The sequence below is a fragment of the Drosophila suzukii genome, chromosome 2L (assembly GCF_043229965.1).
Source record: "Drosophila suzukii chromosome 2L, CBGP_Dsuzu_IsoJpt1.0, whole genome shotgun sequence".
Classification (NCBI taxonomy): Eukaryota; Metazoa; Arthropoda; class Insecta; order Diptera; family Drosophilidae; genus Drosophila; species Drosophila suzukii.
The window spans coordinates 9271640-9293462 of record NC_092080.1 but is presented as its reverse complement, the minus strand read 5'-3'; the positions used below and the strand labels follow the sequence as shown (position 1 = coordinate 9293462).

The 21823-nt window shown below is 38.0% G+C and overlaps 5 protein-coding genes across 8 annotated transcripts; 3 read left to right on the top strand and 2 right to left on the bottom strand.

Annotated features, from left to right (window-relative positions):
* Window positions 1-109: 109 nt before the first annotated feature.
* On the bottom strand, window positions 110-1680 carry LOC108021305 (uncharacterized). Its single transcript, XM_017089957.4, has 2 exons — window positions 1091-1680; window positions 110-1034 (listed from the first exon to the last, which is right to left on the bottom strand). The coding sequence occupies exons 1-2, from the start codon at window positions 1629-1631 to the stop codon at window positions 196-198; spliced, it is 1380 nt and encodes a 459-aa protein (XP_016945446.3). The 5' UTR covers window positions 1632-1680; the 3' UTR covers window positions 110-195.
* A 283-nt stretch (window positions 1681-1963) lies between these two features.
* Arpc2 (Actin-related protein 2/3 complex, subunit 2) lies at window positions 1964-8688 on the top strand. The gene is made up of 8 exons (XM_017090157.4): window positions 1964-2547; window positions 5288-5381; window positions 5456-5555; window positions 5620-5806; window positions 5869-6089; window positions 7786-7877; window positions 7937-8046; window positions 8105-8688. The coding sequence occupies exons 1-8, from the start codon at window positions 2474-2476 to the stop codon at window positions 8130-8132; spliced, it is 906 nt and encodes a 301-aa protein (XP_016945646.1). The 5' UTR covers window positions 1964-2473; the 3' UTR covers window positions 8133-8688.
* On the bottom strand, window positions 8677-10449 carry LOC108013083 (transmembrane inner ear expressed protein). 3 transcript variants are annotated; one of them, XR_001767606.4, is made up of 4 exons: window positions 10170-10449; window positions 9963-10115; window positions 8995-9125; window positions 8677-8911 (listed from the first exon to the last, which is right to left on the bottom strand). XR_001767606.4 is itself a non-coding variant. In XM_070995465.1 (3 exons), exons 1-3 carry the CDS (start codon window positions 10279-10281, stop codon window positions 9085-9087), a joined length of 306 nt encoding a protein of 101 aa, XP_070851566.1. In that variant the 5' UTR covers window positions 10282-10449; the 3' UTR covers window positions 8677-9084. The 3 variants fall into 3 exon arrangements, 2 of the variants coding, with proteins under 2 accessions (XP_070851566.1, XP_016934201.1); XM_070995465.1 differs by having other exon boundaries at window positions 8677-9125; XM_017078712.4 differs by lacking the exon at window positions 8995-9125.
* Window positions 10450-11343: 894 nt separating this feature from the next.
* Window positions 11344-12577, top strand: LOC108013705 (uncharacterized). 2 transcript variants are annotated; one of them, XM_070994401.1, is made up of 3 exons: window positions 11344-11888; window positions 12031-12207; window positions 12269-12577. In XM_070994401.1, exons 1-3 carry the CDS (start codon window positions 11733-11735, stop codon window positions 12443-12445), a joined length of 510 nt encoding a protein of 169 aa, XP_070850502.1. In that variant the 5' UTR covers window positions 11344-11732; the 3' UTR covers window positions 12446-12577. The 2 variants fall into 2 exon arrangements, with proteins under 2 accessions (XP_070850502.1, XP_016935119.4); XM_017079630.4 differs by having other exon boundaries at window positions 11352-11972; window positions 12269-12572.
* Window positions 12578-13389: 812 nt separating this feature from the next.
* Window positions 13390-14224, top strand: LOC136116484 (uncharacterized). Its single transcript, XM_065862832.2, has 3 exons — window positions 13390-13727; window positions 13787-13963; window positions 14022-14224. The coding sequence occupies exons 1-3, from the start codon at window positions 13488-13490 to the stop codon at window positions 14196-14198; spliced, it is 594 nt and encodes a 197-aa protein (XP_065718904.2). The 5' UTR covers window positions 13390-13487; the 3' UTR covers window positions 14199-14224.
* Window positions 14225-21823: the final 7599 nt, after the last annotated feature.

Genomic DNA, 21823 nt, shown 5'->3' with positions numbered 1-21823 from the left:
CCCTCTAGCGGGCAACGTCTGATAACGATAGTTTCGATTACACATGTATGTCTACGCTTTCCAACACTGGTGGTTTAAAAACTAATTAAAAATATTAATGAATAAAATGTACTTATAATACTTTAATAGAATTTGCTGCTTACCAACGTGTATATATTTACAACTAACTAGATAGGAACCCTAGGCAACACTTTGTCAGTTAATCACCTGACAAGGGGCAACATCCTCGATTTCCTCCCCGTCCAACGCTTTGATTTGGCACTGGCACAGAAACTGAACGATCTTGCGCTCGGCATTTGCCCGTTCCAAAGGACTAAGGCCGTCCAACAGCATGTGAGCTTTGGCCAGCAAGCCGTTTGCCGGCGTGGCGCTTCGCTGTTCCTGCTCCTGCTCCTGCTCGTGATGGATTTGGACCTGCAGCTCGCGGGATTGCTGGAGGACGGTCTCCATGTTGGCTATCACTGTAGTCAGTAGTTTTTCGGAGGTGGTGGCGGGCGCTGGAGAGTCTTCTGCCAGAGAGGACGTCTCCTCTACTACGGTGTTAGCTCTGTCGATAGTGTGGATAATTTCCTCGGTCATGGCCGGCGTAGTAGTGGTCACATGAAGCTGCTGTGGTGGCTCCAGGTCCTGGGAAGGCGTGGCTTCGCTGAGAATAAAGTCATAGGGCGTTGCCTGCTCCGTCTCGGATAGGATCTCTATCTCCTCGTCGTAGGCCAGCTCCAGATCATCCTCCAGCTCGTCGTTATCCGTGCTGTAGGGATAGTCGGCGCCCCAGATCTGCTCGCCACTGGAGATCACCATACCCTCCTGCTGCTTGGTGGGATTCCCCGAGGGAATGCTGGACTTTGGCGGTCGTCCACGTCGCTTGATGTTCTCCAAAATCAGAGGCACTCCCTTGCGAAAGTGGCGGCCCAGGAAAAGGAGCTCATTGAAGTACCTCCACGTGATGGGAGTGGCCTGGTTGATCTGCTGACTACGGTATTCCCGGGCGAAGCGATCGCGCAGCTTCTTCCAGCGGTTGTAGCAAAGTTCCTCTGGTTAAATCAAGTATATTAAAAACTGAAGAATAGGATGGGGAACCCAAACTCACCCGACACATTCAAGTTCTCGGAAATCTCCCGCCAGGCTTCGTTTTTGGCTGCCAGGTTCTTGGAGACCCTGATTTTGTGGCGGTCATACAACACTGGATGCATCTTGACCAGCTCAATCAACTGTTCGTTCAGCAGGTCATCCTGGCAGTCCTCCTCATCCTCGTCCCTCCTCCGCTTCTCCTGCTCAATGTCAACTTTTGGCCGCTTCTTTCGTTCCCTTGGCTCAAAGCGCATCCCGTCCAGACTCTCGTTCCGGGCCAGTCCTTGCTTGTAGTGATCCTTGAGGAAGAGCAGGCGCGGGAACATGTCCCAGTAGGTGGGTTCATCGGGACGCTCTTGGAAGCGGCGGAACTCCTTTCCGAAACGATCGCGAATGCTCTTCCAGCGCGTAATGCACGCTCTCTCGGAGGCGCCCAACTTCTGGGAGATGGCCTTCCAGGCCGCATCCTTCTGGGCCGCATTCTTAACGCTCCTGGCGCTGTCCTTGTCGTACAGGATTGGGTGACTCTCAATTAATTTAATCAACTCGCCGTCGTCCATTGATTTTCGCTATTATTTGTTATTAATTATTTTCGACAGTCCGGCAGCCCGGCGGGAAGTATCGATAGTCGATTTATTTTAGTTCCAGCTCTTAGAACAGAGTTGCCAAGTTTACTCTATAAATTGGTAATGTTTCCAATAACTAATTATGTGGAAAGACTGAAATTAATAACATTAATATAATGTAAGATAAACCAATATTTGAGCTTTTACTTTAAATTTGTTAATAGACCTTTTTTTTAAAGGTATAATTGTTCTTACTTTTCTTCGATCCGATAACATCGATAGTCGCATTGACAACGATGGTGCCATCACTGATTTTGCACCATCTCTATTGTACGACCTGGCAACGCTGTGAGCGAAGAAAATACGGCAGCGTGCTCCCGTTTTCCACCCACGTTTTGTTATAATTTAATAAGTATTACGGTCTGAGACCGATTTTCCACTGCATCCGTAGTGCAACAAAGCCCAGGTGATTGAAAATTGAAGGTGGGAAAAGAGGAGAAAACTGATTTTAACGCCACTTCGGATGCGGCTGTATGCGTGAGCATTGGAATTCGCCCCTGTGTGTGTGCGTGCGTTTGTGTGACGGACCAAAAAAGCCGACATCAGCGCCCATTTTTTGTTGTTGATTCATTAAAACGCCCGTCATGCGCCAGTATTGGTGAGTTGGAGCTGCGCCCCGTCTCACTCGCACTCAGCGGCGGCAGTCGAAGAAACAGTTGGCGCAGAAAGAGCGCAGGGAGCGGCAGAAGAAGAAGCACCAGCAGCAGCAGCGGCAGTCAACGTCATAAAATTTGTCATCGCACTTGGCACAAAAATAACAGTAAATTTAAACCGCCATGATCCTGCTGGAAATCAATAATCGGATTATCGAGGAGACGCTGCTGGTCAAATACCGTAATGCCCAGGCGGGGTAAGTTTCCACTTTCCAGTCCCGTTCCCAATTTCCACCATTTTGGTTTATCTTCTGCATTCCCCACCGTTATCACCAGTCGGCTTTGTTATCAGTTTCGTAGTGTCGCCCCCTCTCGCTCGCACCAGTTCCCTCCTTGGGGAATAATAAATTTGGGTGTAGTTCCAGCCTTGGAACACTCATCGCTGCAGCTCTCTCCCTCCCACACTCGTACCCAAGTACAGTGCACCCCCCTTTCCGTTGACAGCGCATTTGTTAATTCATTACAGCCCGTTTATCGTATCTCTGGTGCATCATATGTATAGAACTGACTCATGAAACATGCAAGCGTGGGATTACTCCAAAACCTCACTTATGTTATCTACTCCTAAGCTAGTGATAATAGTTTACTTCACTACGTAATCCCAAAAACAGTCGATGATGATTAACAGCCACTGTGTCAAGGAAATCGAGCTTCGATAGTTGATCATACCTTTGCAAAACGCTTGATATAAAAGCTTATTTATACCGGTGAACTTTCATTACTCATAATAATATTTATGTAGGTTTATTAGCAATGAATATTGTAAATGTTATGAAGAACAAACACTTGATGTGTGGTTATGTTAACAAAGATCTTATAAAAATGTAGTAAAATAACATAACCTGTTTTAAAAGAATGAGTTTAATGTGTGTTTCAGGGAGCAAAAGTGGCATACTTCGGAGATCTTTCCATTTGTGTCTCAAATGCTCCAATACCAATTGCTTAAGACGAACGGCATCCTGAATAATCAAACATATTATAACAGATGACTTGTGTTCGTGTACAAATTTCCTTCAAACGTTAAAAGGCTTTCATGTTTTGGAGTCAAAGTGGCATATTTTGCAACCTTTTTGCTATTTGTGTCTCAAATTCTCCAATAAAAAACTATCAAGACGAACGGCATCCTGAATAATCAAACATATTATATCAGATGACTTGTGTTCGTGTACAAATTTCCAACAACCGTTTTAGGGCTTTCATACTTTGGAGTCAAAGTGGCATATCTTTCGAGCTTCCAGCTATTTGTGTCTCAAATGCTCCAATAAAAAACTATTAAGACGAACGGCATCCTGAATAATCAACCATATTATAACAGATGACTTGTGTTCGTGTACATTTGTTCTGATGGTTTATAAAGATTAAGATCCCTTATTTTCAGTATCTACGATGGGAAATGTTTTATATTTTTAAGGATAAATACTTTCGGGCAGTCAGTTGGAGTCAAAGTGGCATTTATGAAAATTAATATTTTATCTGTGTCTCAAATGCTCCAATATCAACTCAAAAGTCGAACGGCATCCTGAATAATCACCATATTATAGCAGATGACTTGTGTTTGTCTACAAAAACACTACCAAAATTAGATCAAAAAATACTTTTTCGGGAGACAAAGTTTACATGTTAAAGATGATATAAATTCTTTTTCGTGTCTACAATGCTCCAAAATTAACTGTATGTGTGAATCATCATGGTCAATCTATTATATTGCCAAAGATGGTTTTTCTCCTGCACAACTACCCTCTGAGCTTCTTGTGGAGTAAAAGTGGCATATTTGCAAATATGAATACCTTTGATCTGTGTCTCCAATCCTCCAATAGTAATTAGTTAGACGAACGGCATCCTGTTTAATTTCTCATATTAAAACAGATGACTTGTGTTCGTGTACAAACTCAAATTAATAGAAGGTTAGATGGAGAAAAAGTTTACACGCTAAAGATCCTTTTATTTTCCGTGTCTACAATGCTCCGATATTAAGTGTAACGCTTAAATCATCTTGGATATTATCATATTTTCACAGATAAATACATTCGTTAACATGTTGATATTAAATTATAACCTCAGCATTGGAGTCAAAGTGGCACATTTTAAACAATTTTTGATCTGTGTCTCAAATGCTCCAATATTAACTAGATAGACGAACGGCATCCTGTTTAATTACTTATATTAAAACAGATGACTTGTGTTCGTGTACAATCGGCACAAAAGTATTAAAAGGTTAAATGGAGAAAAAGTTTACATGCTAAAGTTCCTTTTATTTTCCGTGTCTACAATGCTCCGATATTAAGTGTAACGTTTAAATCATCTTGGATATTATCATATTTTCAAAGAAAAATACACTCGTTTACATGTTGATACTAATTCGGATTTGGAGTCAAAGTGGCACATTTTAAAATATTCTTTTGATCTGTGTCTCAAATGCTCCAATATTAACTAGATAGTCGAACGGCATCCTGTTTAATTGCTTATATTAAAACAGATGACTTGTGTTTGTCTACAATATTCAAAAAGTTTAGAACAAGTTTACACGCTGAAGTTTCTCTTACTTTTTGTATCTATAATCATCTTGGATATTATCATATTTTCTCAAATATTCCATTATAGTAAAAATGCATTCAACTGGTTTATTGGGAGCTATATTATGGCATAATTTAGAATTTGTTCTAATTTGTGTGTGAGTTTCTCCCGAAAGTATAATTATAAATAATAGGCGAACTGAAATCCGCTTAATTGAATAGAAATAAGACGGAAAAATGGGTTCGCAAACACATATGTCCATATATTCATAGAACTAATAAATTTGTCTGAATCTTTGTTTGTTGCTTCTAGTTAAAAGATATTCAACTGTAATCGGGTTTTTCAGATAAGATGCGGTGGACTGTGGAAGCATGACTAATAAGCAATCGATCTCATACGTTTACTTTTCAATTCTTTTTCTAGATTGAAGCCAGAATCGATAGATATACGAATAGCAGACTTTGACGGCGTGCTTTATCACATTTCCAATGTGAATGGCGATAAAACAAAAGTTCGGGTATGTTTTCACTAAAATGTTCATTGCAAACAATACCCTTACTGATTTCTTACTTTTCTGGTATCGGAAAACAGATCAGCATATCGCTGAAGTTCTACAAACAGCTGCAAGAGCATGGAGCCGACGAGTTACTGAAGCGTGAATATGGCAGTCTGCTTACAGACACGGAAGAAGGTGTGTTCATGCAACCACGGCTAAACTTGGGCTTTTAAAGTTAATTACTCTCTGCATATTGCAGGCTACAATGTTTCTGTACTTATTAATCTGGAGGAGATTCCCGAGGACTGCGAGCAAATCGCAAAGAGAATTGGACTGCTGAAGCGCAACTGCTTCGCCTCCGTTTTCGAAAAGTATTTTGACTACCAGGAGCAGGGTGAAGAGGGCCAAAAGCGTGCCGTAATTAACTACCGCAACGATGAGACTTTGTAAGCCAGAAAAATGAGTGCAGTGATGAAGAGTAATCTTACAATTTCTGTCCGTTTCGCAGGTATGTGGAGGCCAAGCCCGATCGTGTCACCGTCGTCTTCAGCACCATTTTCCGGGACGAGGACGACGTCATTATCGGCAAAGTGTTCATGCAGGAATTGAGGGAAGGACGACGTGCTTCGCACACAGCGCCGCAAGTGCTCTTCTCGCACCGCGAACCGCCACTGGAATTGGCCAATACTGACGCCAGGGTGGGCGACAATATCGGCTATGTCACATTCGGTAGGTTTGATCGATATTTTGTTTAAGTTATGTACGTCAAAGATATATATTGAACAGGAAATGGTACATTTTATGCAAGTTTTTCACAGCTAGGAAATATTACTACAGTTAATCTGGAGCCAAAGTTTACATGTTAAAGGGGTTTTGACTTTTTCGTGTCTACAATGCTCCTATAACAACTGTATCGTTAAAATCATCTTTGACATTCTATTATATGTCTTAAGATAAATACATTCGTAAACATTTATGCAGTAGTATTTCCTTTGGAGTCAAAGTGGCATTTTTTAAATTTTACTTTTGATTTGTGTCTCAAATGCTCCAAAATTAACTCGATAGACAAACGGCATCCTGAATAATCATCATATTATAGCAGATGACTTGTGTTTGTGTACAGTAAAACGCTTAAATTATGTCCAACCACTTTAAGGCACTTCCCAAGGAGACAAAGTTTACATGTTAGGGGCAATAATATCTTTTTTTTTTTTTTATATTTTAAAATTAAAAAAAAAATTTTTACCTAGGAGTTTTAGATTCTTTCCCAAGGAGACAAAGTTTACATGTTAAGGACAATATAATCATTTTCGTGTCTACAATGCTCCGAGAATAGTTGTTCCGATTAAATCATCCTTGGCAATCTTATATTATCTTTGATGATTTGTTTCGGGCACAATTTTGCAAGAATATATTTCAGGGAGTGAAAGTGGCATATTTCAAACTAAACATTTGATCTGTGTCTCAAGTGCTCCAATATCAACTCGATATACGAACGGCATCCTGAATAATGATCATATTATAGCAGATGACTTGTGTTTGTGTACAGCAAAACCTTGAAATTATTACCAAGACGTATTAGACTCTTTTCCTAGGAGACAAAGTTTACATGTTAAGGGAAATAAAATCTTTTTCGTGTCTACAACGCTCCGAGACTAATTTTTCCGATTAAATTATCCTTGGCAATCTAAAAATGTCTCTGATGATTTGTTTCGGGCACAACTAAGCAGAAATATATCCCAGGGAGTCAAAGTGGCATATTTAAAAATGTACTTTTCATTTGTGTCTCAAATGCTCCAATATAAACTAGGTAGACAAACGGCATCCTGAATAATCTTCATATTATAGCAGATGACTTGTGTTTGTGTACAGTAAAACCTTGCAATTATTACCAAGACGTATTAGACTCATTCCCTAGGAGACAAAGTTTACATGTTAAGGGAAATAAAATCTTTTTCGTGTCTACAACGCTCCGAGACTAATTTTTCCGATTAAATTATCCTTGGCAATCTTCTGTTGTCTTTGATGATTTGTTTTGGGGACAATATACCAAAATAATACTTCAGGGAGTGAAAGTGGCATATTTTAAACTAAACATTTGATCTGTGTCTCAAATGCTCCAATATTAACTCGATATACGAACGGCATCCTGAATAATCACCATATTATAGCAGATGACTTGTGTTTGTGTACAATAGTTTGATATTGCATACGGCGGTTAGGGGTGAAAGTGGCATATTTTGGACTTTTTAAAATTTGTGTCTCAAATGCTCCAAAAGAAACTAGAAAGACGAACGGCATCCTGAGTAATAATTTATATTACACCAGACGACTTGTGTTCGTGTACAAAAGCCTCATAGCTCTCGAAATACCGAATTTGTTCATAGCATTTTATTAATACTTTATGTTTTTTTATTTTTTGCAGTACTCTTCCCTCGACATACCAACAAAGAAACAAGGGACAATACCATTAACCTTATTCACATGTTCCGAGATTATTTGCACTACCACATTAAGGTGAGAGTTTTCTGAAGTTCTATGTTTATCATATCATTTAACATACTATTTAAAAACAGTGTTCAAAGGCCTACATTCATTCGCGCATGCGTGCAAAAACCTCGGATTTCCTCAAGGTGCTAAATCGTGCAAGGCCCGAGCCGAAAAACACGGAGAAGAAAACTATAACGTGAGTATTGCATTTTCCATAAAACTGGCTTCAATACTTACTCTTTTTTTGCTTGCAGGGGGAGAACTTTCAAACGCATGGAATGATGTGTGCAGTATATTTAGTTGTTTTTATATAAATATAAAAAAATAAATTTTGTATTTAAATGCGAAATCCGAACATAATTTTGGCCAAGCAATGGAAAATTCAGCATCAACTAAACAAGATAACAAAACAAAGTATTCCAAAACAGAACCTTAAGGCTAAATGTAAGCTCAGCAAAATAATGAACAAAGAATTAATAGTTACGCGTTAATAAATTAATTGTGTGTGTTTTGTGTCGAGTCATCGTCAAAGTCCGTGTCTCCGCCAATTTGTTACAGTCATTAGCCGAGTCAGCGTCACAGCAGAACCGCATTTTAAACCAATAAACCCTAAACTTAAGTGCAACATGAGAACTAAAACTACCATGTCAAAACGAGCAACACGACTAAGGGATGCCACCAACTTGTTATATAGTCGCAATGGAGGATTCATCCCCGCAATTAGCCTATATGTGTAGAAAACGCATTTAAAAACGTACTGCAAATATTAACAAACCTTTGATACATCAATCGGAATTAATAAAAACGAGAAAATCAAATTGCAATATAAAATATACAAGCACATCTTTTACTCTCTAGCTTTTCATTAGATGAATATGTTGCTTTTTCTAGTTTATTAACTTATAATTGCATACTATAAGGCATTAGGTTTCTAACATTTCGCTTAAGGATGCACAATACTATAACAGGCACTTAGATCTTAAATTTAACATTCTGCTTCTCATTCATGCTCTCCACGCTGGCCTGGAAATTCAGATAGTCGCTCTGGATGCGGGCACAAACTGAAAGTAGTAGTTAATTGAGATAAACTAAGTTAAAACTAAGGGCACCATTTAACTGATACTTTGTGGCTTGTGCTACTTACAGTGGTAGTGTTTTTTGCGATAGAGGGTTTGCTGCTTAAGTACTTCCGATAGCTTGTACAGAGTGCGGGTGAATTTACAGAGCCTTTAGTCTAGGGATCATCGTACTGTTCCAATTTGATATAAGCAAGTGCTATGATAGAGAAGCGGCAGGGCGAGATGGATAGAGAGAGTGAGTAATAGGCTAAACACTGGGGGAAATCATTCCAAGTTCAAGAAGGCTTTGATATAATTTTAAAGGGAGCACCTAAAAGTTAACTAGTAAATGTAGACTTACTACAAATTCTGATTATCATATAAAATTTCATAGTGGATTTTTTAGTAAACCACTACCTATTTCTATAACATATTTTTAAAAGATACAACTCAAGCCCGTTTATAAATATTGATTGAAGAACATTCTGGTACATAGAAATGCGTAATTGAACGAACGTAGTAAATATTGAAATAGATAAACGTTTTCCTCTAGAAATCACTTTGGTTTTGAATCAGGGATTAAAAAATTTCAAAAAATTAAGCATTTAAAAATATATTCCAGCTTTCCGATTATATTACCTCCCTAAGGTTCGCTTTCTCCTCCGCTTGTTAAACTAAGATTAGGTTATATACTACAAATTTCCATAACATGCAGTCGAGATAAAGGTCCTAAAAGTAATATATTTTAATTCGCGAACTTCATTCCTGACTTTAGAAAACACCTTTTCCACAGTGTGGCATTAACTAGCGTGCAACAAGAGGAGCCAGCTGGAGGAGTCGTTTATCATTTGGTATATACAAATGCGTGAGTTCGTGCGGTGGGAGAATGGATGGGCTGGATGGGAAGGAGGAGCACCAGACAGGAAAAGGGCTTGGCTCGCATTAGGGTGACAACGAAACTGGGACAGTTGGTACACAGGACCTCTACGCGGCGACGGTGTGTATGCATATATGTGGGTACGGTGGTAATGAGATGTTGGATCAATTTGCTCACCCTTCTGCAGGTCCATGTCGTCCATTTCGGAGTTCTTGATCTGCTGCAGCTTCTCGCGAAACTTCTTTGTGATCTGTTTGCGCTGGTAGTCCGCCTCGATTTCCTGTTTGGTGCGTGGGATCCGGAAGCGTATACAGCAGCAAACCATAATCACTGCACGATGAGTTCAATTAGATTGGGTCCCATACAATGTCCCTATCTACTCACTAATTAACAAGAAAACGCCTAGAACGGCGGCTATAATGTGCCACACTCGAAAGCTCCCTATGACCACACTTTCCAGCCACATTTCGTTCAAGAATTCTGTATTATCATCCATTTTCCGGCTGATTTATGAGCTCTACCAGGTGCTGGAACCGTGTGTGGAGTTGCTCCCGAAACACGTCCGGCCGTCTTGCCAATTCAGTTCCGACTGCTGCCCCAGGAACTGGTCCGAACTGGCCTGGCCCACTGAATAACTTGGTAAGGGAGGCGCGGCTACACACTCCCTCTAAAATAAAAATAATACGGGGAGGTGTAGCCGTGTGGCGGCAAAATGGCTAACTTGTAAAATAACAAACAAAAGAGCCATCCCCTTGGATAAATGAAGCCTGGAGCGTGAAAAGGCAATGATAGATATTTTACTAAAACCAGGGAAGGATTTCATCTGCAGAAGGATAAACTTATTTCTTACATAAAACGCAAATAATATTTTTTAAGCAATTTGCAAAAGTTGTTCTTTATAAAAAACAAGTTTCCTAACAAGTTGAAATTTTGAAAATTCTTCAAAAATATTTAAGTAAAAACTAATTACCACTAATAAACCATGAAATTTGAGAAAAATAATATTTTTCAAGAAGAAAAAGCTCTCAAATATGATTCCAAACATTTGTATTTGTTTGCTTTTTGTATACTATTTTCAAAAATGGGTTGAATAAAATTGTGGTTAATGTCTGACCCGCTTTTCATAAAAATCCGCTCCTGATTTGTCCATAGCGAATATGAATGCGAAAATGACAACAAACTCGACTCGAATCCAAGAAACTGGGTGCGGCGCCGCGTGCCTCAGGATAAAGACCCACTCACTTTACATACCGAAAGGATCGGGGACACAGGAGGAGCAGGGCAGTCCTCCCCCAACAAAGGACAACATGCATATGGTTAGTTAGACGAGGCATGGCCACCTGCTGGTCACACCCAATCGGTTCGGTTACTTTCGCTTCTCACTAAGATGGTAACCGCTAAGGTCTGGGCGGGATTTCGCGGCGCCGGAATATGGCCTAATGACTGTGACATTTAGGGGCTGGCGTACGGAACTATGTGCATGCAATTACAAAAGTGGACGGTAAGCAATTGTCCTATCTACCAATATTTTCAAACAAATGTTATGAACATTTAAAATAAAGTGGTTTACATATGAGTTCCTATCTGAATACAGATAATAATATGTTCCTCCGAAAGTCTTAGCAACTATGACCGATTCCCCCCTGTACCTTAAGTTTTAAACTTTTGCCAACAGTGTACAATAAATAAATATGTTCCTCATTTATAGAAAAAGCCTGACAAGGTAAAACTTTCCAATTAAGATAATGTGTTTTATTTTGTTTTTGATTATTTATCTACAAACAATATTAAAAGAACGATGATCACCGTTCGTGCTGAGAGGATATGCGATTGTATCCAGGAATATAGAAGGTGTAACGCCAACGCTAACCCGCAATTATCTATGGTTTTTCCGCCCACAGCAACTCGCTATATAAGGCCGAATCAACGATCGGTTGCTCGACAAAAATGCTTGCAATATTATTGATTCTAAGTATAAGTGGAGCTAGTGTTCAGGCAGCAGAGTACCGACTGGTGTTTGAGGACCCTAACATCTACTCGTCATGTACAGATGGTCCACATGGGTCCATAGGAGTTTACGACGCCTTTAACATGGATGACATGGTATTCGATCAGGACGAGGAAGGCATTCACATTTCGGGGAATATCACAACCAAATGGGATTTTCCACGCTCGGATCGCCTTTCAGTATTCTACTACTCCTGAATTAAAAGCGACTGAACACTTAAACGTTTTGCCCTTTTAGGCCAGGTTCCATATAATGCACTACGACCGAGGCACTTGGGAACCGACAATTATCAACCATCATTCACCGGACTTTTGTGCTGTGATGTTCGATGAGAATCTGTTCTGGTTTAAATATTGGTTTGGAAACATCGTTAACCGTGAGGAGCTTCAAGAACAGTGCATAACTACGAAAGGCGTGAGTATAGTTATTGTCATGGTCGTGCAACTTTGAAGCTCTATAACGATTCTTTTTTCAGACCGTTTGGGTATTTAAACCGTTCCTTATGAGTATGCGCATTCAAAACATACTCATTCCCAATATTCGTGGACGCTATAAAGTGGTGTACACCTTTGAAGCGTTCGACGAAAATAACAAACGCCGAACACCATCCTTGTGTTTCGAAATTAGAGGAGATGCTGAAAAGATAAAATAACAACAAAAACTTCAAATGATTTCACTACACTACTGTACATATTAAGTATTTTAAAATCCTATTTTTTATTAATAATAACAATAATAATATTTAAAACCACCAACAAGATGGGTCCCTAACCAAGGCGCGTTTCTTCATTTTGTATGACAAGAGGATGCTTTTGGTCGTAGTGCCGTAGCTACATAGACCAGATGCTGGATGATTTTTACACCCGTTACTCGTAGAGTAAAAGGGTATATTAGATTCTTCGGAAAGTATGTAGCAGGTAGTATGAAGGGTTTCCGACCTTAAAGAGTAAATATATTTTTGATCAGGATCTCTAGCCGCGTCGATCTTTTAGTCTTCTATAATTCTGGTTTGGTATATTATAAAGCTTTTTCTCTGAAATTCAATCTTGTCCATCTATCCATAAGACATCTGTAAGCTGTAAGAAAATTTTACCACCATTCAAACCATTTGATTATGGACCATCGGAAATTTGGTTAACAAAACAGTTATAAGGAACGGCGTTCCCAATTTTAAAACATTTTTCATGATTTGACCCCGTATCAGTGGAAGCTAGAACTTTGGATAAACGAAAAATACCGAACGTATTATTCTTAAACTATGAAAATGGATGTTTTTCGTAACCCAATCTTGTGTCTAAGTTTTTGTTTAGGCCTAATACTTCTTCTAAAAAATTAACTACGAGTCAAAAAATTTCAATACAAAATGAAATTTAATTTTTTTGTTTTAATTTATATAATAAGTCATTTTAATTTTAATTATATATATTGTCTAAGTTTTTGTTTAGGCCTAGTACTTCTTCCAAAAAAATTAACTACGAATCCAAACATTTCAATTCAAAATGAAATTTTACGTTTGTTTTAATTTATATAATAAGTCATTTTAATTTTAATTATATGTATTTTTGTCGCGTTATAGTATTAGATGAAGATCTTATTTGGTGTAACGCTTACGTTAACCCGCAATTATCTATGACATTGCCGCCCACTCCAATTTCCTATATAAGGTCGATTCAACGATCGGTTGGCAGACAAAAATGCTTACAATATTATTGATTCTTGGTATAAGTGGAGCCATTATTCAGGCAGCCGAGTACCGACTTCTGTTTGAGGACCCGGACATCTATTCGTCCTGCACGGATGGTCCACCAGGGTCCATTGGAGTCTACGACGCCTTCAACATGGATAATATGGTTTTCGATCAGGATGAGGACGGCATTCACGTGTCGGGAAATATCACCACAAAATGGGATTTTCCGCGCACTGATCGCCTTACTGTAATCCAACTACGTCTGAAACAAGAGCCACTGAGCACTCAAAAGTTTTGACTTTTCAGGCCAGGTTCCATATAATGCACTACGACCGAGGCACTTGGGAACCGACAGTTATCAACTATTATACGCCGGACTTTTGCTCCATTGTTTTCAATGAAAATCTTTTATGGTTTAAGTATTGGTTTGGAAACATCGTGAACCGCGAGGAGCTTCAAGAAAAGTGCATAACAACGAAAGGCGTGAGTATAGCTATTGTCCTTGTCCTGCTTAGAAGTTCTACAATGGTTCTTCTTTCAGACCGTTTGGCTTTTTAAGCCTTTTATGATGAATTTGAGTCTGTCAAACATACGTAACCCCAATTTACGAGGACGCTATAAAGTCGTGTTCACCTTTGAAGCATTCGACGAAAATAAAAATCGTCGACCAACAGCTTTGTGCTTCGAAATGAAGGGAGAGGCTGAAAAGATTGCTTAGCCATATCGAAAAATTCGAACATTATTAAAATTATATTTTTATCGTTTTATCAAAAATTATCATTTGAGGAGAAGGTAAAAATATATTTTAGATTTGTATCTGTAGTAACTTTAATCATAACAAACTATGTACTTTAAGTTGTGAAACATTCATATTGTAATTTTTGGTATTTTTGAAAAACTGTTTTGGGTCTATCGAATGGTGGCGCCATCTGGCAGGACGAAATTGCAGATGGCAGTCCCTGAACCGTTCACAATGGAGCCCCAAAGGGCACTCGCTGGTTTTGGGGCATGCGCAGGACCCATAAGCGTTACCCAAACGAGTGGGGCAGCACTCATTCACCTACTCATTCAACAAAATATGTGCTATCCCGAATCAGTTTCAGTTCAGGCTCTCGTTCGGTGGCACATCGGTGGCGCTCGTCGCAGAAAAGGCATGCAGAGAAAATCTAGAAAGTAGTTGCTGAAAAAAAGCAGAAGGCAGCCAACCCAAGCAGAGGAAAACTAGGGGGAAAATCGAAATCGAATGGGAGATAATGCAAACGTCTGGGAGCATATAGTATTATCCTCGCTATAGTATTGTCCTCGGATCGAATCGAAATCGGATCGAATTGAATTGGGCTCGGGCCTGTTTGTGTGTGTGTGAGAGTGTGCGGAGTACATATGTAATAGGGCCATGAAGTTTTATTGAAAAACGAGGCAGAGACTAGGCGAAAAGGCCATAAGAATTGGCCCGTAACCCCCGAAAACTCCGACACGCCCCTTCAGAAGGAGTAGCTGTGTAGCTGTGAAAAAAATGCCCAATGCAAAAACTGTGCCCATGTGGCTCCGAATGGGAGTCACCCATTTGGTAACGTCGTGCAGCTGAAAAAATTCCCAATCACAAATCTGTTGAGCGAAAATCAAAGAGGGCCGAGTAAAAGCCCCAACTAACCTATATACATATATATATATATATATATTAATATATATCTATATATTTATATATATGCACCTTTATATAGTCGGGTATATAAAAGAAAAGAAAATCATCTACGGTGACAAAAACAAAACGCTGTGTGCGAAAAATCGGTCTAAAATGTGCGAGCGTGAGCGTAAAGTGCGTGGGTGTGTGTGAAAGGTGTAAAAAATGTACATTCTGTGAATTGGCCACATAAAAAACGAGTAACGAGTATAACGACAGACGTTATATTTAGAGCCGATTCGTAGTTCTTGTTTTTGTTGCCATTTCGTTTGCCACACAAGGAAGGCAAAAACGTAGGCCCCAAAATGCCCAGAGATCTCGACTCCGGCTCCAGTTCCATAACCGATTCCAATACCGATTCCGTCTTCGTCACCGCTTCCGCATCCGACTCCGACTCCGGCGATTCCGTCGATTCCGGCGTTGGCAATAGCAATATTCCCGGGCAGCAGCAGCAGCATCAGCATTTTTACCAGCATACTACGCGCCCACCCACGCTGTGAATCCCCCAGATATCAGACTCAGATCTCCAGCACCTGCAAGCGCCACTGCAATTAGACGCATATAATCCACAAATCAATAATAATCACCAAATCAGCAAAGTAAGCACCGCTTTTCGTTTGTTCGAGCCACACACACGCCAAACATAAAACCAACCAGAAACCAGTGTAAATAGTTTGCACACTCGAGCGCTTTTGTTTTGACCGCCAAACGTTGCACGCCTATCGCCGCCAAATAATCGATATTCGATTGGCCAGCCAACTGAGTACTGATGTAGTGTAGCAAGAACATCAGTTTTCGTATTTGAGACGCTTAAACATATAGAATTCAGATAGGTTTTTTGTATAAAAACAATTTTATTTCCTATTTTATACAGATTTAAGATTTATCGAAAAATCAACGATAGTTTCGATAGGTTATAGCTTTAATGCTGTGGTTAATATCTTTATATTCAGATTTTCGATGCTTCGGTTTTTATTTTGCTAAATAAATTCTGGTTAAGTAATTATATTATTTTTACAATCTTTTTACACATATTAATAGTTCCGATTGATATTAATAAAAAATAAAGAAAACTTACAATCATTAGTTTGGTGGTTAGATTTTACATTTCTTGATTTCTTGCTTAAATTCATTTATATTATTGTAAGTTTACATTTGTGTCATTTTTTCGGGCAGGGCTTGAAAATATTTTCTAAATGATGATCACTACAAAGCGTAGGGGGCCAAAATTATTGGCTTAAAATTAAACAGCTCTATCACTTGGAGTAACTAAATAGTATACTGAAAGCTTTATTGATTTAAGGATTATCTTCATGCTTAAACAAAATGCTTCTTGCTGAATTAAAGCCAGATAGAAATCACAAAAATTATATATTTTTATAAATATTTAAATGTATTCAAGTTTTGCATCGCATATCAATAGTTATTTAATTAAAATAAAATTAAAAGTAGAAAACTTATGGTTCAATACTGTGTATCTGTTTAACAAAATTATTTATTTTGAAATGCCAAATTTATTGTCCTTATTATAATTTAAAGTATTCCATTTATGAACATTTGGGGTTGTAATACAAGTTTGGTGACTTGTTGAGTCATTTCCCTTTTGGTGAAGTGTAATTTTGTGTGGATTGTATGTTGAAATGTTTATTGCTATATCCCAAAATGTTGTTTTGGCAGCCTTAAATTTATATTAAAAACAATGAGGGAGTAGGTTATACATAAATCTTCTAGTGTCCCAGTTTTAAAATTAACTGCATTCGAATTTCCCGAAATAATTGAAAAATTCAAATGTGATCTGTTTCAAATCTTTTAGAACTACATTTTTAATTTTTTTTTAATATAACATAAACAAAATTGCTAGAATTACAGAAAAATAGACACAAGTTTATTTTCCAAAACGCATTAATTTTTTTAACTTCTTAGTTTAACTAATGACAAATTAAAAAAATAAATAAATAATACATATCTATCTCATGTCTACGGATTTTTCTGTCCGTGTAAAATGACTTTAACTGCATGATATGATTTTGGCTGCCAGTGTATGTATATAAACTTCGGCGTGCCGTACTTTACTTGCACTTGTACACCTAAATAATTATTAAGTATTAATTTTTTAGTTTAAAATTGTATAAATTTTGTCAGTTAGAAGATTTGAATTCGCGCCCAAATTGGGCAATTTTGTCTCTAGCTTTGATTTTTTTGGAGAGAAGCGTCGAACCAAAAGAGGCAGTTGGAATGAAGTTTGATTGAAAAACGTGAATACAAACTCCACTTGTGTTGGTGCATACGAATTGGCAATGTGTATGTGTGTTGGTTGACGTCAAACTAACGGGCGCGTCGTGACGTCACGCCATTCACATGAAAAACAGTGACAAAAGCGTGATTGGATGAACATTTTTTTTAATAAAATATTTTTATAGTACGGTATTACAAAAAAAACTTTCAAGTAAATGAATTCCTTTGTGCATGTCTTAAAAACATATACAAATAAAATTTAATAAAGCCAACTTAGAATTTGAAAATATTAGAATTAAAATGTTAAAAAGCACTGCTTATTTTCAAAACTATTGCATTAAAATTATACAAATAATAGGAATATATTACAAATATAGAAACAGAGAGACATTAAACATTTTGTTTAAAAATATAATTTCGAAGTTTGTTGTTTAAGAGCTTAAAAGTAAATTAATTTTTAATTAATAATATTATTATTAATAGAGCGGCCAAAATATATTAAATATGAATATACCCGAGCATAAAAACTTCTGTAAAGTTTGATTATCATGACTAAAAATACCCCGAAATCACTTTAGCTTAAAATAAATACCATCAAATATTTAAAAAGCGCGCGAAGGTGAATTTCGGACTCGGGGCACTATGTCTGTGCTCTTCTGCCGCAAGCGTGGCTTATGGGGGCTCCAATCTAGTGCCGTTGCCTCGCACTTTTCACCTCGGGATCCACCCCGGGATCCAATCAGATGTTCAGTGCCAACTCGACGTCGAACCAAAGTGACAGCGCCGTGTGCTCGACGTCAGAAGTCGGCGGCTCTATAAAGGTTACTCTCCCCACAAGCCACTCGATGCGGTCTGAAATCAGTCGTAAAATAAAACAAAAGGCAACGCAGCAGGCTCGGCAAATTAAATGTAATTAAGTGCATTTAAGTTTTATGCTTACGTGATTCGATTCTCAATTTTCCGGGCAGCCAAAAGTGCCAAAATTCTCCAGCTCCCCCTGATTTCTTGGGTGTTCTTTTCATGTTTTTTGGCAAATTTCGCGTGTGCTGTCATCGGAATATATTCATTGTGTGTGTGCGTGTGTTTGTGTAGAAAAAAAGCATGGTGGAAGCTCCACCACATTTGTTATGTCAATAATTAGCAGAACAAAAAAAGTAAAGCAAAAAATGCGTTGAGGTGTGGATTAAATGGGAAACTTTCTTAGCTTTCCCAGCGTTACTTTTCCCCCAAAAAAAATGTTGCATTTGGCAATCACATGGAAAATTGATTTTTTGCCAAATGCGCGAGCATTTCATGTGTTTTTTTGTTTGTTCGGCTTGATTTTTTTGTTTGGGGAGCGCGGTGTGTTTGCCAGTCCAATTGGATTATGCCCGAGCCGGCCTTTGTCCAATTGCCAGATTCTTGTTGGCGCTGTTGTCTCCTCTTTTTGAATTACATTAAATATTTAAAGCATATGCAAATTTGAACAGTGGCCCCGTAAAAGGAATAAAGTACCTTTACCTGGCCGCGGCCTCAACGCGCTTCCCACTGAGGTTGTTCTTGCCGGGGTTGTTTTTGTAGTTGTTATGGTAGGTGTTGTTGTTGTAGTTGTTGCTTTACCCCCGCCCCTGATGACACACCTTCGGTTCCTCAGTTCAGTTTGCCAGAGATGTGAGCTCACTCGTTTTACTCATTTTCTTAAATAAATTAGAGTATCTAAAAAAAAAAATATATACAAATTTTTTTTTTATTATTTTACTAATCACCTGAGCTTAAAGACGATATAAATGTTTATCTGCTGCAGAGAAATATAAACTAGTAAAGAAAATAATAATATAATATTTTTTCTTTTCGAATACTTTGATCTATACTTTAATTTTAGTACTGTCTCTGGTAAACTTTTAATAGAACCGATATTAAATCCTAACTTTTCGGTTTTTCATCGATGTTATTTAAATAAAATAAATTCACTTCTCTAAAAAGGTATCAAACAAATATTTTGTACTAACTTAATAGTTTTAGTAGTATACAAAATTTAGATTGAAACAATAAAACAAATGGAAAAAGTTACAGTATTTGTAAAAATGTATCTTATGAGGACTTTCCATCATTCAGACCTATGTCTTTTCAGTGCCAAAACTATTACAAGTCCACAACAAATTTTGTAAATGGAAAAGAATTAATCGAGAAGAAACACTGCCTAATCCAGATATTGTAACACCTTAGCATTACCCAGAAGCTCATCTCTATTTGGCAGCTTTTCCCCGTTTCCCAACCGCCTTTAGTGTCGTGTAAATCGTTGTCTGTGGTGGGGGTTACCTCTTTTTTGGGGTCTGTGAGCCTGGGCCTTTTCTTTTTTCTTTTCTCCACTTTTTTTTTAGTGTTTTACTGCTTACCCAAATACCGACACCCGAAATCACTCACACTCATCGTGGTTTTTCCTTTGCAGCAGCTGTGGCTTCCATCTCCATGTTCCCATTTTCCCACCGCTTTTCCCCCGCTTTTCCCGGGTTCAAATGCATTTCGATTGCTTCGTTATGTGAGTGCACTCAACTTGGGAACTGCGTGTGTGTGTGTGTGTTTGTGTGTAAGGGAAGAAGAGGGATTCTTAAACAGCGTTTTCCTTGATGCCATGTGTCTGCAATCCAATGGATGTCTCGTGCCTTTTCCTAGCTGCTGTTACCATTTCGCACGAACGCTTTCCCGGGCCAACAATCCCATGTCCTTGTCACCCCCCTCCGTACCGCCCAGCCGCCCCTCGCCCCTCGCCCCACCCCCTTTTGGCCCACTTCGGCGACACGTGCTCATTATGCCGCTTCAAATTTTATTCCACTTTTCGACTGTTCGCTGCCGTGTGACTCCTTCAGCGGAGTTCCCTTGAAGCTGCGAGTGTAGTTCAAAGTATAAGGGATGTGTACGAGCGGACTTAAGATTGTAAAATGTACATACATATTTATAATTTTAGGTAGATTAGTAGGCACCGAAATTCCCGATTTGCATTTTAAAAGAATAAATATATATGAAGGTGACATAGGTCATGAAAAACATCAACAGCATAGCACACACTTTGTTATATTATACCGACTTGTTTTCTTAAAACACTTGTCTAAATGTAACTTTTTAAACATTTTATTATACATTTTAATTTAAATCTAAGATCAAAAATATTCTTTATATCTGATTTGAATTTTCAAAATATTTATACAATTATTTTCCTTTTTTATATTGAGTTTTATGTGCTTTCCAGTTTACTAATTCATACACCCCTTATGGAGTAGAGTAAACCTTTTTTTTATATTTTATTTAAGTAAGTTAAAGTCACAGTAAAACATAAAAATGGCAAATTATATTTGTTATTGTTTTCAGATTTTATTAATAATTTAGTTTCAACATAATAAATTATATTGTCTTGAACCCAGCTTAACACTAATAATTACTTTAGTTATGTCAATTGTAATCGGTTAAGGTTTCATTTAATTTTGCATTACATAATTAAATATTTCTAAAGCTCCCGAATATAAATGTTCACTGTAAAAACTTTTGTATGTTTAATTAAATTTATAGTCACTCATCCGCCATGTATGCAAAATCACTCATACGCAGTGTACTCTTTATATAATATACCTTGTGAAGTGATATACTAATTTTATGTTTTGGTAACTGGAAACCAAATTAAGCCATTTATTAGCCCATACCCATACCCAAACAATTGTTTTAAGGGGTCACCTCTGGCACATTGATAACCATAACAATCTTGTTTGCTATTTGCGCTTGGCAATTAAAAACTTGTTGATTGTGGGCGCTCCCAACACTCGTACGCTCGGCTCTCAGTACTCCCCATAGCGACTAATAACTGAAAACCAAACGCCCAAACACTTATATTTGATTTATGTCAATAAGTCAGCTTTTGTGGAACCATAAATGGTTGCTTAGGAGAGTAAACCATTTTCATTTAGATGCTTATTACAATCTGATTGTTTGCCTACTTGTTTGGTTTTCTCATTTCTATCAAAACCAACTATTAGAGCACTTGCTAAGACGTACTAAATATCGCCCGAAGATGTGAAAAATAGAGGAAATAACCTAAAACATTTATTTTATTTTTTGCCTGGTAAAAGTTTTTAATTTTCCAAAGGCTTGAAATTATAAATAATAATAAATAGAATATATAAAAAAGATTATATTATGATAAAATGGTCTTGTAATGTTTTTAGAAGAGCGTGAAAAATAGTGTGCTGTTTAGTATTGTACCTATGTCTCCAAAAATGTATTTATAAGTTAGTTTTCCATTACTAACCCACTTTTTCTTATCTCTCTTCTGTTTTGCAGTTGCTGATAGCGTAAACAAGTGGCAATAACATAGAATAAATTAAATCGGTGAAGAGGTTCGAAAGGCCAAAAGTGAAAGCCAATTCGGAGTGAAACCAGTGCAAAAGTCAACAACTTGT

Bases quoted from the DNA above. Each gene is read 5' to 3' on its own strand.
- LOC108021305 (XM_017089957.4), bottom strand. From the start codon at position 1,631: ATGGACGACGGCGAGTTGATTAAATTAATTGAGAGTCACCCAATCCTG. The intron at 1,035-1,090 runs GTGAGTTTGGGT...TGATTTAACCAG, and splicing joins CGAGAACTTGAATGTGTCGG to AGGAACTTTGCTACAACCGC.
- Arpc2 (XM_017090157.4), top strand. From the start codon at position 2,474: ATGATCCTGCTGGAAATCAATAATCGGATTATCGAGGAGACGCTGCTG. The intron at 5,382-5,455 runs GTATGTTTTCAC...ATCGGAAAACAG, and splicing joins GCGATAAAACAAAAGTTCGG to ATCAGCATATCGCTGAAGTT. The intron at 6,090-7,785 runs GTAGGTTTGATC...TATTTTTTGCAG, and splicing joins TATCGGCTATGTCACATTCG to TACTCTTCCCTCGACATACC.
- LOC108013083 (XM_017078712.4), bottom strand. From the start codon at position 10,281: ATGGATGATAATACAGAATTCTTGAACGAAATGTGGCTGGAAAGTGTG. The intron at 10,116-10,169 runs GTGAGTAGATAG...CTCATCGTGCAG, and splicing joins AGGCGTTTTCTTGTTAATTA to TGATTATGGTTTGCTGCTGT. The intron at 8,912-9,962 runs GTGAGCAAATTG...TACTACTTTCAG, and splicing joins CGACATGGACCTGCAGAAGG to TTTGTGCCCGCATCCAGAGC.
- LOC108013705 (XM_017079630.4), top strand. From the start codon at position 11,733: ATGCTTGCAATATTATTGATTCTAAGTATAAGTGGAGCTAGTGTTCAG. The intron at 11,973-12,030 runs GTATTCTACTAC...TTGCCCTTTTAG, and splicing joins CACGCTCGGATCGCCTTTCA to GCCAGGTTCCATATAATGCA. The intron at 12,208-12,268 runs GTGAGTATAGTT...TTCTTTTTTCAG, and splicing joins AGTGCATAACTACGAAAGGC to ACCGTTTGGGTATTTAAACC.
- LOC136116484 (XM_065862832.2), top strand. From the start codon at position 13,488: ATGCTTACAATATTATTGATTCTTGGTATAAGTGGAGCCATTATTCAG. The intron at 13,728-13,786 runs GTAATCCAACTA...TTGACTTTTCAG, and splicing joins CGCGCACTGATCGCCTTACT to GCCAGGTTCCATATAATGCA. The intron at 13,964-14,021 runs GTGAGTATAGCT...TTCTTCTTTCAG, and splicing joins AGTGCATAACAACGAAAGGC to ACCGTTTGGCTTTTTAAGCC.